Genomic DNA, 15854 nt, shown 5'->3' with positions numbered 1-15854 from the left:
CTGCCCAAAGAGGCGTTATTTAGGAAGAGAAAAACAGAGCTAATTTCTTCCAAAAATAGCACCACTCCTGCCCTGAGGTTGTGTGTGGTCTTGCAGCTTAGGCTTCTTTCACACTGCCATTAGCACACGGCATAGTGACGGCCATCGGGGGAGCCGCCGGGACCCCTTGTTGCCCGTTGCTCCCTGTCACGACAATAGCCGTTAAAGTCTCAAAAAAAATTAAGAGAGTTTAATGGCCCTTCTCGACTGGGAGCAAGGTCAGTGTGAAAGGGGCCTTAGTTCCATTGAAGTGAATGGAGCCAAACTGTAATACCACACACAACCTAAGGCCAGGGATGGTGCTATTTTTGGCTCTGTTTTTCCATTCCTAGATAACGCCTTATTTCCAAGACAGTTTCCAAAAGCCGCCTCATCAAAACTTGAACTTCTCTGGCAAATTCCGCCTAAAATTTTACCATATTCATTTTCCTATGGAACTTTCAACGTGTAAATTAAGCAGCAGAATCCTATTGAGATCAAAGGTAGTCTACAGCAAATGGAACCTGAGTGGAATTTTCATAGTGTGAACGAGCCCTTACTCTACTTCAGTGTTTCCCAACCAGGATGCCTTCAGCTGTTGCAAAACTCCAACTCCTAGCATGCAAGAAAGCCAATGGCTGGAGGCTCCCTGGTTGGGAAACACTGCTCTACTTTATATTTATTTTTTCATGCATGCTTATAGCGTACATGTCAGATCCCCACGCCCCCCCCCCCCCCCCAAAAAAAAATGTATATGTTGCTCAGTACCTTATCCTGATCATGTACATCAAATTTGACCTATAATTTTCTCAGAATTACCTTTATTTACTTGCCATCATTGCTCAGTAATGTTTCTGTCCATGCAATGGGGCGTGTCCTTCTCTTCTCCTCACTGTGATGACTCCTCCCCCTCCTCCCTCACTTTGCTCTGACTCACTGAGGGCCGGGAGCAAGCACAGCAGCTCTGGACCTGCCTGCAGCCCTGTCAATCACTCATGGTGTCCATGACAGGTCGATGACCACTGGACACATCAGGACTGGTATGTGTCCCAGGAGGCAGTGGGACCCCTAGTGGCCACTTTTTTGATTGGCTTTTTTCTGATGAAAGCAATTGCAAAACATATTGTTTTTGCATGCTTTATAACATATGAAAAGTTATTGTATCTGACAGTACCCATTTAACTATGTGAGCTCCAGCTCCTCACTGAACAGTGGCTGTGTAGTATTGCTGGTGGTTGTAGTACTACAACTTCTGGAAGGCCATAGCTTCCAAGTATTGAGAATCATATGACCAAAGCAGAGGACAGTACGCCATTTGCTCCCAAGTAAAATGAATTACATGTAACATAGCAGGTATATACCGAACAATAAATAGGCACATGTATGTATATGCATGCTACAAGTCACATACCTGTTAGAACGTCTTTGCAACGTGCACCGCAGACGTGCTCCGTGCCGCTCTCTGGATCTGTCTTCTTCAGCAAGCCCACCACTTCAGTGTAATTGGCTGTGGCAGCGCCATACCTGGCAGCAGTGAGAGCGATGGCGAGGTTCATTCGAGCATCGTTGTGCTGTCCTGCAGCAGGGGACGGAATCAAAGGAAGGACATGAGTCACCTCAAGCCACTGACTTGTGGTATGGAAGTGTGTCACAACCGATCTGTCACATCTGTCCCTGTCACAGCAAATCTACGTGATGGCTGGCTAGATCCTACCCGAATTATTTAACGATACTGTACATTGTCTCTTCCGCATCAGCCTATCAACATGCCGTACAATCCGGTACAACTGCACAGCCTGTTTACATAAAGGCAATAAAAATAAATAAATAAAATAAATAAATAAAAATAAATAATCTAAAAATAAATAAATAAATTAAAAAATGAAATAAAATTAAAAAAAACATAAAAAAACATAAATATCACTAATACATAAACATAAAATAAACAGTTTATTTTTAGGAGAACCAACACTTTAGGTTCCGTTACGTCAGTATTATTCTTTGTTTTGCTTTACGATATAATTAGGGTAGAAATAAATTTTCTATTCATATTAATAGATCAGATCAGTAATTAGTGAACATAAACAAAAAAAAAAAAAAAAGGTGCAAACAAAATGTCACCTCCATAATATCACATCGGTTATCAATAAGTAAACAACTAATTGCCGCCAGAAGACGGACGCAATATTAATGGACTCCGCGTAATCAATTAAGAGAAGTAAATCAGATGCAAATGATGATTTGGCGTCACCGGGAGCGTCCATGGTATATACTCGTTAATAAACGGCGACATAAACACACACTTATAAATGGGGTCTGCCATAACCATTAATAAGCGCAAACATTATACTTATTAATGAGGGATGAACCACCAGTCAGTCTGAACAGGGCTTTATTTATATATTAATCTGTGTAAATAAGGAACCTATGATACATACAGAAATTCGGGGGGATTTTTGGTTATTGCTTACCCTGTAAAAAAAAATATAGTTGTTCACTGTACTCATGTATGCTAACCACTATAAAATGTAAAGTGAACCAATAATAATAATGAATACAATAATAATGATAAATAAATATTTTTTGCACCACAGAATTTTGACACAACGTGGCTCCCTACTGTGTGAATACCTTTAGGATTTTTGTGTGTGTGATTTTATCATGTATTTTTGAAGAATGCCTGAGGGTGAAACTGGCATTGAGGTGAAATTGTTCTTTATGGTTCTGGGTATATTCACACGTAGCAGATCTGTCAAAGGGATTCCCTTTACTTATCCCCTTTCAACAGGATAGGGGATAAGTAGCTGATAGCGGGGGGTCCAGAATGAGACCCCGGCTCTCAGTGAGGAGCGCTTGCTGTACACCGATAACAAAGTTTGGTGTCCCGGGACAGGACCTGGTCCTGTCTAAAGTCTCCTTAGCCAGAGTCCCTTCATTCCCATAGGGCTCTCCTGCAGGGCTTATCCCTGGTCGCCTCATATAAATTGTATATTTGTTAATATATAAAGATAATATAAATGTATAGGATATATATATATATGTATAGGACCCTGGTAGGGTCACGTGATCTATTATAATGGTTGTATAGATACTAAGCACCTTCCGGGGTCACGTGATGTACAGTTGTGATGTATAATTGTTTAATGCCCTTCCAGGGTCATGTGATGTACCCAGAGTTCACTGGGTTCAGGACTTACAGGTTTGCTGACCAATGAGCTTTGTCCAGCCCCTTATTATATAAAGGGCTGTAGCCACTAAATTCATTCTCTTAGTTCCGGATTATCAAGCAAGCACAAACATCTCAGCAGAAATCTCAATTCATCTAGGCCAAAGCCTGAAAGAACCAGCAGCCACTAAACCGTGAGTTACCAAGCTCAAGCTATCAAATCCTGTGTGACTACTACCAGCTAAAATACTATAATTGGTAACACAGTGGCCTGCATCAAAGCTCATTGCTTCCAAGTCCCAGCAAAACCTGTGAGGAACCTGCATTCCGGTTCACTCTTAACCAGCCTAGCGGTATTCCCAAGCGTGACTCGGGGTTAATTTTCGCTGCTAGAAGCGGTAACCCCGAGTCACGCTCGGGGTAGAATTGCAGAGTTGCTGTGCGGGCTGCACAATATATCACAAAAGCAATCGAATCGCGATTTTTGCTTTTTGCGATATAGTGATGCAGCTCCCGGGAAAATATGTGATTATCTGCTCGGGTCAGCTCCCGTGGCGGGGGCCGGCCAGAGCAGGTAGAGACATATACTAAAAGTCAGTGTTTCCCTACTAGGGGGCCTCCAGATGTTGCAAAACTACAACTCTCAGCATGCCCGGACAGCCAAAGGCTGTCTGGGCATGCTGGGAGTAGTAGTTTCACAACAGCTGGAGGCCCCCTGGTAGAAAAACACTGAGCTAAGTGTAAAAGTAAAAAAGAGGAAAATAAAAAAACCTTTTGCTTACCTAATCCCGGTCCCTGCAGATGTCGTTCCCCTCCGTGCGCTCCGGTCCCTGCTCTCTTCACTATTCATCTTGTAGGACCTTTACCTTTTCAGCCAATCACCGGCCGCAGTGGTGTAAAGCCTGTGATTGGCTGAAGGGCAAAGGGCTTGTTCTGCAGGAAATACACTAGGTTTGAAATCTGCCCGGCAAACCTAGTGTATGTTACTGCAGGACAAGAAGGTGACAAGGTGAGAAGGGGGGGAAGAATGTGACAAGGGGGGGATGTGACAAGAGGGGGGAATATGACAAGAGGGAAGAATGTGACAAGGGGGAAGAATGTGACAGGGGGGGGGATGTGACAAGGGGGGGGGAATGTGACAGGGGGGAGGGGAATGTAACAGGGGGGGAGGGGAATGTAACATGGAGGGGGGAGAATGTAACAAAGGGGGGGAATGTGACAGGGGGGAAGAATGTGACGGGGGGGGGGGGGGATGAATGTGACAGGGGGGAAGAATGTAACAGGGGGCGGGATGAATGTGACAGGGGGGGATGAATGTGACAGGGGGGGAGAATGTGACAAGGAGGGGGGAAAATGTGACAAGGGGGGGGGGAATGTGATATGGGGGGGGGGGAAATGTGACAAGGGAGGGGGAATGTGACGGGGGGAGATGTGGAATTTCAATGCAAAAAATTGTACCGCTTTTGGTACAAATTTCCCGACAGAATCATACCGCCAGGGAGGTTAAGAGACTGTTATGTACAAAGACTGTTGCATAAAGTCTTCAAGTAAAGTTCTTCAGTCTATTCATAAAGCCTGCTGTGGACATTCCGTTATTTTCCCTACCGTTTCTGGACCGGTTGGCCGTAGGACCATTAACTCTAAGCAAACTTCACGCTGGCATCACGACATTCAAGGGTTAATACCACCAGACCCTGCACTTACAACACCACAACACCCCAGACACCACAACTCTCCTGGTTCACCACAAAATATTCCAAGTACACAGATAACTATAGTGCTCAGGGCTGCATGATAGTAAAAAAAGAAATAAACAGAGTTGGACTTACATTTCAACCCCTTAAAGGAAAACTATCAGCCTGTTTACCCCCACTAAACGCAATACACTGGGTTATAGTGCGGGTGAACAGGAGTCCAACGTGCACAGGAAGCGGGGCTCCGCCCACTCAATTAACATATTGTCTGTGACTCCACTTCACTAGGATATAGGGTGAAGGGGCTCCACCCACATAATTTACATATTCATTGTCTGACTTCACTTCACTAGGATGTGGAGTCACAGATAATGAATATTAGAGATGAGCGAACTTACAGTGAATTCGATTCGTCACGAACTTCTCGGCTCGGCAGTTGATGACTTTTCCTGCATAAATTAGTTCAGCTTTCAGGTGCTCCCGTGGGCTAGAAAAGGTGGATACATTCCTAGGAAAGATTCTCCTAGGACTGTATCCACCTTTTCCAGCCCACCGGAGCACCTGAAAGCTGAACTAATTTATGCAGGATAAGTCATCAACTGCTGAGCCGAGAAGCTCGTGACGAATCAAATTTACTGTAAGTTCGCTCATCTCTAATGAATATGTAAATTCACTGAATTAAGCAGAGGATCTTCTGGGAGGACATATCTCAGGAACTACTGGACATATTTAAGTAAGTGACCCCTCGTTGGACTCCTGTTCACACACACTATAACCCAGTGTATTAGGTTTAGTGTGGGTGAACAGGCTGACAGTTTTCCTTTAAGGACAAAGGGGGAGATTTATCAAAACCTGTGCAGAGGAAGAGTGGTGTAGTTGCCCATAGCAACCAATCAGATTGCTTCTTTCATTTTCCACAGGCCTCTTTAGAGGCCTGTGGAAAATGAAAGAAGCAATCTGATTGGTTGCTATGGGCAACTACACCACTCTTCCTCTGCACAGGTTTTGATAAATCTCCCCAAAAGAGTGTAAATATATGCCCTTGTCCTGCTCCATTGTATGAAACTGCATCTAGAATAGGAAAAAAAACCTGGCGGTAAGCTCAGGGAGCTGATAGGGACAGAAATTGCAGGGTTTTTTACCTACGTCCATCCCGTTTGATAGCGCCCCTTTACTGCAGGCAGCCTCAGCAGCCTGTAGTAATGAAGCGGCGATATCACCACTGATTTCATGGTAAAATGAGTAACTAAAAGTTAGTAAAAATCGCAATTGGTGGTGCAAATCAACTGGTGCCAGAACGTTATACAGATTTGTAAATTACTTTAATTTAACAATCTTAATCCTTCCAGTACTTATCAGCTCCTGTATACTCAAGAGGAAGGTGTGTAGTTTTTTCCAGTCTGACCACAGTGCTCTCTGCTGACACCTCTGTCTGTGTCAGGAACTCTCCAGAGCAGAAGAGGTTTGTTATGGGGATTTGCTTCTACTCTGGACAGTTACTGACATGGACAGAAGAGTCCGCAGAGAGCACTGTGGTCAGACTGGGAAGAACTACACAAATTCCTCTGGAGCATATAGCAGATGATAAGTACAGGAAGGATTAAGTTTTATAGATAGAGGTCATCTACAAATCTGTATAACTTTCTGGCACCAGTTGATTCTGGCACGAGTTGATACCGCTTTAAGTTCAAAAGGCAAAACATTTCCTCTAAACTTTTTTTTTTTTAATGCAGTTTCAATAAGGGGAAAAAAAAAAAGCTAAATAAATAATTTCTCTTCAAATAAAAGTCTCCCCAAAGTCTTCACATTTATCATTTTCCAAAGACCATGAGATTTGACTTGGGAACGAAGAGCAGATTTCGAGGACTGGGGACTTGGAGTAATTCGTTTTTGATGACCGGTAGCAGGGACAGCCCAAATCTTGAAATAAGAGCGTTGGCTCTACCATGAACATACAGGGCGAGGATGTATGAGTAATAGATATTGTTGTTGATATATGCAGCCGGCAAACCAAATCCTTAATACAAAATTGATTATGTAAAATAACCCAGCTTATGATCTGTCTGCTGTGCTAGGGACCAGTACAAAAGTAATCTGTCTATGGCAAAAGGGCAATGGACGGATCAATGTTTCAGTGGGTCTCCTGTCTTGGCCACATTTAAATCAATAACGAGAAGTGATTTTCCGGCTTTTTACTTAGATTATGCAATTTTTCTTGCACTGGAATAAACCAGAAGAGCGGATTAAAAAAATAAAATAAAATTGGAGCTGCCACATGAATTATTTACGTAGCAAATAATTCCCTTTGCATTTCGATAGTTGTATGTAAAACCTATGAGAATGTAAAAAAAAAAAAAAAAGCCAAGTCTCCTGCGGTCAGGATGGACAGTAAAACTTGAATTAGCACTTTGTTCAAATATTTTTCCTCAAGAAGGAAAAAAACTGTCAATGCTGCCACCTGTAAGCAGCGGATTTGAGGGTAGCTACCTATAGGTGGCCCTAACTCCGCCCTTTCATACCTCCATCCACACCCCTCCCCGATCACAGATTATAATGCATTGTTTTTTTTTACTTAGTTTCTTCGATAATGAGCGAAAGAGCGGAATGTTAGCGTAGCATGTGGTACAGTGTATAGCATAGGGATCCTGTGCTTTATATTGTACTATCATGCTATGTATGATTGTAATTTATTGTATGATTTTAAATAGCGACTTAATGGTTACCCAAGCTATTTCAATAAACTTTCTTTTAGAGGAGAGCTAATTTGAATACCTATTCCCAGGAAGCATTGCACTAAAGACTTTATACAAGGTGGACCTCCACAAAATATATAAAAAAAATAATATTTAAACAGTATGGACATTTCTTAACATTGATACCAGTTATGCTTATTGTTTAAACCCTTAAATACGCAGGGGTTTTCAATGTTTTTAACCTAAAATTCCATATTATGGCTTATTTTTTGCGCCACCAATTCTACTTTGCAGTGACAGCCATTTTAACAAAATATCCACAGCGAAGCAGAAAAAAAAATCATTGTGTGACACATTACACTGCACACACTGATCTGCTACACAGATCATTGCCGTGCATGGACACGGCAAAGATCAGTGTTACCGGCGGTCGATTGCTCAAGCCTGGATTTCAGGTTTGGAACAATCAATCGCCGATCGGACACAACGGAAGAAGGGGACCTCCACTTGCATTCTAGCTGATCGGAACATCAGAATTTTACCGCGATGGTCCAGATCAGCCCGACTGAGCTGCAGGGAAGCTTTCACTTTCACTAAAGAGTTAATAGCGCTTGGCACAATGATCGGTGCCTCATGCTATTAGCCCAGGGTCCCGGCTTTCATTAGCCGCCGGGACTGACCCGGTATGACGCGAGGTCACAGCGTGACTGCGCAAGGTGTACAGGTACATCCTTAAGAGGTTAAGTTTTTTATATATATAATATATATGCAAATAGTTATTTTGAATTATTATATTTATTATTTTTCTTTGTAATGTATATGCTCTGCCTCCAATCCTCTCCATACACACTTGGCTTGGCCAAGTCTGCATGTGTTCTGAATTGGGAGAGGAAAGAAAGGCGCTGACAGACACCTGACAGCGGAGTTTTTCCTTAAAGGAGTACTCTGCCCCTAGACATCTTATCCCCTATCCAAAGGATAGGGGATAAGATGTCTGATCATGGGGGTCCCTTCGCTGGGGACCCCCGCGATCTCTCCTGCAGCATCCCCATTTTTCAGCTGCACAGAGCGAGGATCACTCTGTGACTGATGAAGGGTGATGCTGGGGATGGAGTATCGTGACGTCACGGCTCTGCCCCTCGTGATGTCACACCACGGCCACCACGCCCCTCCGATAGACTTGCATTGAGAGGGCGGAGCCGTGACATAACGATACTCTGTCTCCTGAAGAGATGAGCAAATTTTTCAAAAATTCGATTTGCGCGATTCGCCAAATTTTCCGAAAAAATTACGGTTAGGTCTGAATATATTTGCGGCGAATCTGTATCAAAAAACGGATATTTCTGGCCTGCAGACAGCCTCAATAGGGGTGTAGAACACTTTGCCTTGCTGTAACACGCATAGAGTGTTTGCTGGGTTAGTTAAATAATACTTTTATTCAGTATGGCATGCAGATTACAGGCATCGCTATTAGAATCATTGTCGCAGAGCGGCACAATGACAGAGCCTGGAGGTGGCATCAGTATGAGGAGACCATATATTAGCTAAAAGACACAGCGTGGAGGTTGCAGCAGCATGAGGAGACCATATAGTGGCAGAATGACAAAGCCTGGAGGTGGCAGCAGCATAAGGAGACCATATAGTGGCTGAATGGCACAGCCTAGAGTTGGCGGAAGCAAGAGACCATATAGTGGCTAAATTACATAGCCTGGAGGTGGCGGACTCATGAGGAGACCATATAGTGGCTTAATGGCACAGCCTGGAGTTGACGGCAGCAACAGGAGACCACATAGTGGCTGAATGACACAGCCTGTAGTTGGCAGCAGCATGAGGAGATCATATAGTGGCTGAATGACGCAGCCTGGAGGTGGTGGAAGCATGAGGAGACCATATAGTTGCAGAATGAGACAGCCTGGAGGTGGCAGCAGCATGAGGAGAACATATGGTGGCAGAATGAGAAAGCCTGGAGGTGGCAACAGCAGCATCAGGAGTCCTGAGAAAGACCCGGTGACATACTGGGGCGGTGGGAGGCAATACCAGTAGTCGGTGACAAAGGTGGGTGAAAGAAGGAGAACTTGGCATCAAATGTGTGGTATCAGGCAGGTGGCAGGATCAGTATAGTAGCTGAGGCAGGTAGGCAGAAGAAAACAGTCTCTTTTTTAAAAGTGTTAGTGTGCACAAGTAAGTATTGAGGATATGCATTACGTAAAACTTAACTTTTAATAATATTCTTAGGATAACCTATATAAATACCGCAACATTTTTTGAAATCAAACAAAAAGAAAGGTGTGCAAAAAACACCATGTGAAATACAAAGACCTCTAAAAGGTGGAAGGGAACAACGTATGGATCATTGTAACCAGTGGGGGTAAAAACTTCCACTGTAAGGCCCTACTCTCGCATTATTAATTCCCTTATTGGCAAGTGTTACTCTCCCTAAAAGAGTGGACCCACACAGGAACCTCTCCCTGTTTCCACCTGCAAACACTGCCATTTCCCAGGGTTTTTAAGGTGGAAATAGGAAGAGGTTACTGTGTGGGTCCAGTTTTCGTGGAGTAAGCCATGATTCGATTTCATGATGAATGACTTTTAGCAGTTCCTCCCCTGTGTGACTCCGTTCGCCGAGGCAAACCATGTGAAGAACAGGGTGACACCGCAGTGCCCTACACACATGGTATGCTGGAGGGGCACTGAGACTTGTCCGTGCAATGGAGGCTAAGGACACGGTGGAGGATGAGTGGTGTGGCACTCATAGAACAAACGGCCTGGGAGCGTGTAGGAGGAAACAGCGTGACCTGTCCAAGTTGCTGTTGTGGCTGTGCAGGAACCACATTCACCCAGTGGGTTGTGAAGGACATGTATTGTCCCTGACGGTAGTTACAGCTCCACACGTCAGAGCTGCCATGCACTTTGGTACACACCGACAGGCTCAAGGACTGGCCAACCTTCTGTTCCACAAAATTGTGCAGGGCTGGTACTGCCTTCTTCGCAAAGAAATGATGGCTTGGGACACTCCACCTCGGCTCGGCACAAGCCATCAGTTCTCTGAATGGTATACAGTCCACCACTTGAAAATGGAGGGACTGCAGCACCAGCAACTTGGTCAGGAGTCAGCTTCTGTGCCGCTGGATGAGTGGGCACATACTGTTGTCTCTTGGACGTGGCTTCACCAATGGTTTGCTGGCGGAATGACTGACTCGAAGTAGGAGGAGCCTTGGCTGGCTGAAACAGGGAGCAGCGCACCACTGGGTGATGCAGCAGGCTGGACCACCACATCAGAGGCACGGTTTTCCCAGGCCACTTTATGGTGACACTGCATATGTTGACGCAGGGCCATGATGCCAACATTGGGGCCCTGGCCACGCTTCACCTTTTGCCGACACATCTTGCATGTGGCCATGCTAAACTTCTCTGGATGCTTGACGAAAAACTGCCACACCACCAAGTAGCTGATTTTCCCACCAACAGTCCGCACTGATTGACCACCAGGAACTCCTGTTCCACTACCTCCCGGGAAGGTAGGCTTCTGCGAAACAGGTAGTCTACCCCCGGCCACGTTTGGCTCCAGACTTTCCACTTCTGCCACCATGCCGACTGCCACCATGCTTCCACCTTGCTGGCTCAGCTGCTGCCTAACGGGCAACCTGCAACCCTCTTCTCCCGATGATGATGAAGCCCCTTCTGCACCCGATCGGCTTCATCATCATCGAGTTGTGTCTGCATGTCACTGATGTCCTCCTCAGGTTCCTCAACAGTGTCTGTTTCAGGAGCCTGAACGCTCCCAACACCACCTCCCACGCCACTCTCCTCATCACTACTTGCCTGCTTAGCGGAGGAAGCAGCAAATGTCTCCTCCACTTCTTGGCTGGGCAGTAGCTGCTGACTGTCCTCTAATAGATCGTCCTCACTAAATCGTGGAGCTGAAACCACAGCATAAGATACTTCTGTGGAGGAGGGAAAAGCATAGGACAGAGGCAATGGGAGGACAGGGACTTCTCCCGGGCCATGTTAACAGAGGGTTGTGTCTGAGGAACCCACTGACTGTTGACTGGGGGTGTCAGATGTCACTTGTGATCAAGTAGATGACCGTGATAACCAATCGATGATGGCAGATGGGTTGCTGGTCGAGACACGACCACTAGCTGATACGGGAGCTCTGGCCTCTCACTGCCACTCCTGCTGCCACTCACCCCTAGTCTGCTGCCACCTCTGCCTGATGAATTTAGGCCTCTACCACTCCTCTGTGCATGTCCTGGCACTTCTCTGCCTGACATACTTAGTGCGTATATGAGGGGAGGACAATACGCTCCACTACGCTTAAAACAGTATTTGTCTAAAACACCAGCAGGTGTGTACTTTTGCCTGGCCTTCCTTTCACAGTATCTAGGCCCTTAAGACTTTAACAGGAACAAAATGGTACACTACTTAGATGTACACACAGGTTACGCTTAATAGAGGACAATATGCTTATAGTGCTCTGCTCACCCTAACTGGCTGGGCACTATTAGCTTTTCAGTTGTTGTACACACCAGTGCTGCAGCACACAGTTACTGTTTACTACACCAAAAATTGCACTCACTCTCTCAATCTCTCTCCCTTCCCTATCAGTGCTTCTAGGCCGGATTTGGGCTTGAGGTGAATCGCTGCTGTAAAAAAGCTTTTCTGTGCAACACTCTGCTCTCTGACCCTCTCTCTCTACAATAGAATAGAATGATGTGAGTGGCTGCAAGATGGCTGCCAATTATATAGGGCAGTGACATCACAGGGGTGGCTGGCTGCTGATAGGCTGCATGTGATTCAGGGTCATCCCGCCTACCCTTGCTCTGTGCAGCTGAAAAAAGGGGGTGCTGCAGGAGAGATTGCGGGGGTCCTCAGCGACGGGACCCCCATGATCAGGGGATAAGATGTCTCGGGGCGGAGTACCCCTTTAAGAAAATAACGATTGGACAGCTGAAATTCACTGAAATTTGACATGCCTGTCCTTTTTCCTCTAACACAGTGTTTCCCAACCAGGGTGCATCCAGCTGTTGCAAAACTACAACTTTCAGCATGCCCGGACAGCCTTTGGCTGTCAGGGCATGTAGGAAGTTGTAATTTAGCAACAGCTGGAGGCACCCTGGATAAGAAATACTGCTCTTACATCATCTGGCACTGGCTATTTATTTATTTTTATTATCTCCTACGGCTTTGGATTTGCAGGGAAAAAAACTGTTGCATTTTAATAGCTTGGAAATTTCTGGACATAGTGATCCCAGTTAGGGTTAAGTTTTTTATTTTTATATTTTATTTTTTTGTATGAAAAATTCGATAATTTTTTTTTTTTTAAGTAACTTGGGTTTTTACAATATTTTTAATAGTTTATTTTAATTGTCTTGTAAGTCCCCCTAGAAAACCTAAACATGCGACATTGCTACATAATATATCTCCTATCATACAGGTGCTGTAGTGATGTAAGGCCCCATTCACACAGCAGAATATGTAGCATTTCGCAAGCAGCAGGCGCCAGCAGAAAAAGCCAGCAAAGGGCCCCCCGGAAATTGTAATTTTCCCAACAGATGTTTCTGCCACAGAAATTCTGCTTTGTGCATGGTGCAGCAGAATCCCTTTAAAACAATGGGATTCTGCTGCAACTGAATTTCCGAGCAAAAATTTTTTGTCGGATTCTGTTTGGAAATTCCGCCTCAAAGCTGAACTAATTTATGCAAGAAAAGGCATCAACTGCCGAGCCGAGAAGTTCGTGACGAATCGAATTTACTGTAAGTTCGCTCATCTCTACTTACAACCATTGAACACAGCTTCTTGGACAGGGTTTTCCAACCGATGTGTCTCCAGTTGTTGCAAAACTACAAATACCAGTGTGCTGGGAGCTGTAGTTTTGCAACAGCTGGAGGAACTCTGTTTGGGAAACACCGAACTAGGGGATTTCTTGGTTAGGATGAGAGTTATCTCTGATTCCAGCCAATTATGGCAGGCGTCATGCACTGAGGAGGCTTCGCTCCTGAACATGCTCCATACTACCCTGAAGCCACCATAATGTACATGTAAGTCACTAAGCATTAAAGGGATACTCCAATGAAAAACTATTTTTCATATCAACTGGCTCCAGAAAGTCAAACGGATTTGTAAATTATTTCTATTAAATAATCTTAATCCTACCAGTACTTTTCAGCTGCTGAAGTTTTTCTTTTCTGTCTAACAACAGTGCTCTCTGCTGCCACCTCTGTCTGTCTCGGGAACTTTCCAGAGCAGGAGAGGTTTGCTATGGGGATTTGCTCCTACTCTGTACAGTTCCTGAGACAGACAGAGGTGTCATCAGAGAGCACTGTGGTCAGACAGAAAGGAAAAACTTAACTCCAGAAGCTGATAAGTACTGGTAGGATTAAGATTTCTTTTAATAGATTAAAGGGGTATTCCAGGCAAAACCTTTTTTTATATATATCAACTGGCTCCGAAAAGTTATTAAACAGATTTGTAAATTACTTCTATTAAAAAATCTTAATCTTCCAATAGATATTAGCTTCTGAAGATTTCTGTCTAACTGCTCAATGATGATGTCACGTCCCGGGAGCTGTGCATGATGGGAGAATATCCCCATAGGAACTGCACAGCTCCCGGGACGTGAGTCATCAGAGAGCAGTTAGACAGAAAACAACAACTCAACTTCAGAAGCTAATAACTATTGGAAGGATTAAGATTTTTTTAATAGAAGTAATTTACAAATCTGTTTAACTTTCCGGAGCCAGTTGATATGTAAAAAAAAAAGTTTTGGCCTGGAGTACCCCTTTAATATATTTGCAATTTACAAATCTGTTTAATTTTCTGCAGCCAGTTGATATGAAAAACATTGTTTTTCACTGGAGTACCCCTTTAAGGGGTTAATGGTGACAAGTTATTTGTCAGTCTCAGACCTCCCTAAAATAAACAATTTGTCCAATCCAGACAAAAAACATAAAGTAACACATTCTATGCACCATTCAAATAAGGGATTGTCAAAATAATGAAAGACGCAAGTTCTACGGGAGATAAGCAGTCAGATAGCATCCGGCACGTGAAACATGTTACTATATTTACCAAAGACTAAAATAGAAGTCTACAAAAGTTATCACAATCGGTCCTGCAAGCTGCAAATATTGTTCTGTGCTCACACAATGTGCTATCTGAGAATACAGGCCGCTCTCCCACCATTGTTCCCGGGGACGGGTCTGGGTGTGTTCTCCCTACGACACATGGCCCCGGGCACATAGATTACATCTGTCAGCTCCAGTCACAGCTTACATCTCCATCCTTTAAGATGTGTGTAAAACTGATCAGTTGTTTATTCCCCGAAAAAGGGCATCGCCAGATTAAAGTGAGACAATGGGGTGATGAAGGATTTAACTCCTGAAAGTCCACAGTGTAGATGGGATTCTGTGTCAAGCCATAGTGTTGGTTTATTCTGCTTAAAAATGTTATAGCAGCTTAAAGGGGTACTGCAGCCAGAATTACCTTATCCCCTATCCACAGGGGTCCGACCGCTGGGGCCCCTGGTGATCTCAATCAGGAACGCATGTTATCTACCTCTAGATGGGACACGCTCCATTCATTTCAATGGAGCTCCTGACAGAGCGGGACGGGGTCCCATTCGGGAGATCGCGGGGGGCCCCAGCAGACCGACCCCTCGCGATCAGTTAGTTATTCCCTATTCCATGGATAGGGGATAAGTTAATTCTGGCTGCAGTACCCCTTTTAAAAGTGGTGGTTCACTTTAGACCAGTGTAGAGGACTGTATTGGGATCCCACGGGTCCTGCTGAAATAGTTGCGTGCGCGTGCAGTATTAGGTATGTTTCGGGAGCGAGCAGGCGGTCACAGACTATACCTGCAGGTCCTGCTAATCCTGGAACGCAGAGAAGACCCTTCTGTCTGTAAGTGTTCACACTACAGAATCTCCGGGCAGGTAGTCGGTCTGGAGCAGGCTCCGGCAAAACATGCTGGGGCTAGGACAGCTCGGAAATGCTACATCTCAATAAATGGCAATGCATTTTAGAGTGGATTTCACCAAAACAATAAATATGTTTATTCTTTCGGGGAGTATGGGGTCTGGAATTTCCACATAGTCTGAATGGTGGAGTAGAATCTTATTTGGCTGCTTAGTCACCCTAGAGGATCGGAATAGGAGGACTTCCGTCAGTAGGACTAGGTACACACAGCTGCCTTTGTGCTTACCTTTAGGGCCCTGTGCAAAGCTTGTGCCCACCAGCGCCCTGTGACTTTTCACAGATATGCCATTCAGGAGCATAGAAAAG

At 44.7% G+C, this 15854-nt stretch overlaps 1 protein-coding gene across 5 annotated transcripts in view; it reads right to left on the bottom strand.

The window, feature by feature from the left end:
• Positions 1-15854, bottom strand: part of GPD2 (glycerol-3-phosphate dehydrogenase 2) — a 302607-nt gene that overhangs the window by 182269 nt on the left and 104484 nt on the right. For all 5 annotated transcript variants that reach the window (XR_008847310.1, XM_056536600.1, XM_056536602.1 and 2 more), the window contains exon 7: positions 1430-1594. Coding sequence is in view for 4 of the 5 variants with exons in the window: in XM_056536600.1 (XP_056392575.1) it covers positions 1430-1594 (165 nt within the window). In the remaining variant the exon portion in view is untranslated. The remainder of the gene's footprint in view (positions 1-1429; positions 1595-15854) is intronic.

Source organism: Hyla sarda, chromosome 8 (assembly GCF_029499605.1).
Source record: "Hyla sarda isolate aHylSar1 chromosome 8, aHylSar1.hap1, whole genome shotgun sequence".
Taxonomy (NCBI): domain Eukaryota; kingdom Metazoa; phylum Chordata; class Amphibia; order Anura; family Hylidae; genus Hyla; species Hyla sarda.
The sequence above is the reverse complement of the archived record's forward strand: the minus strand, read 5'-3'. Positions and strand labels throughout refer to the sequence as shown.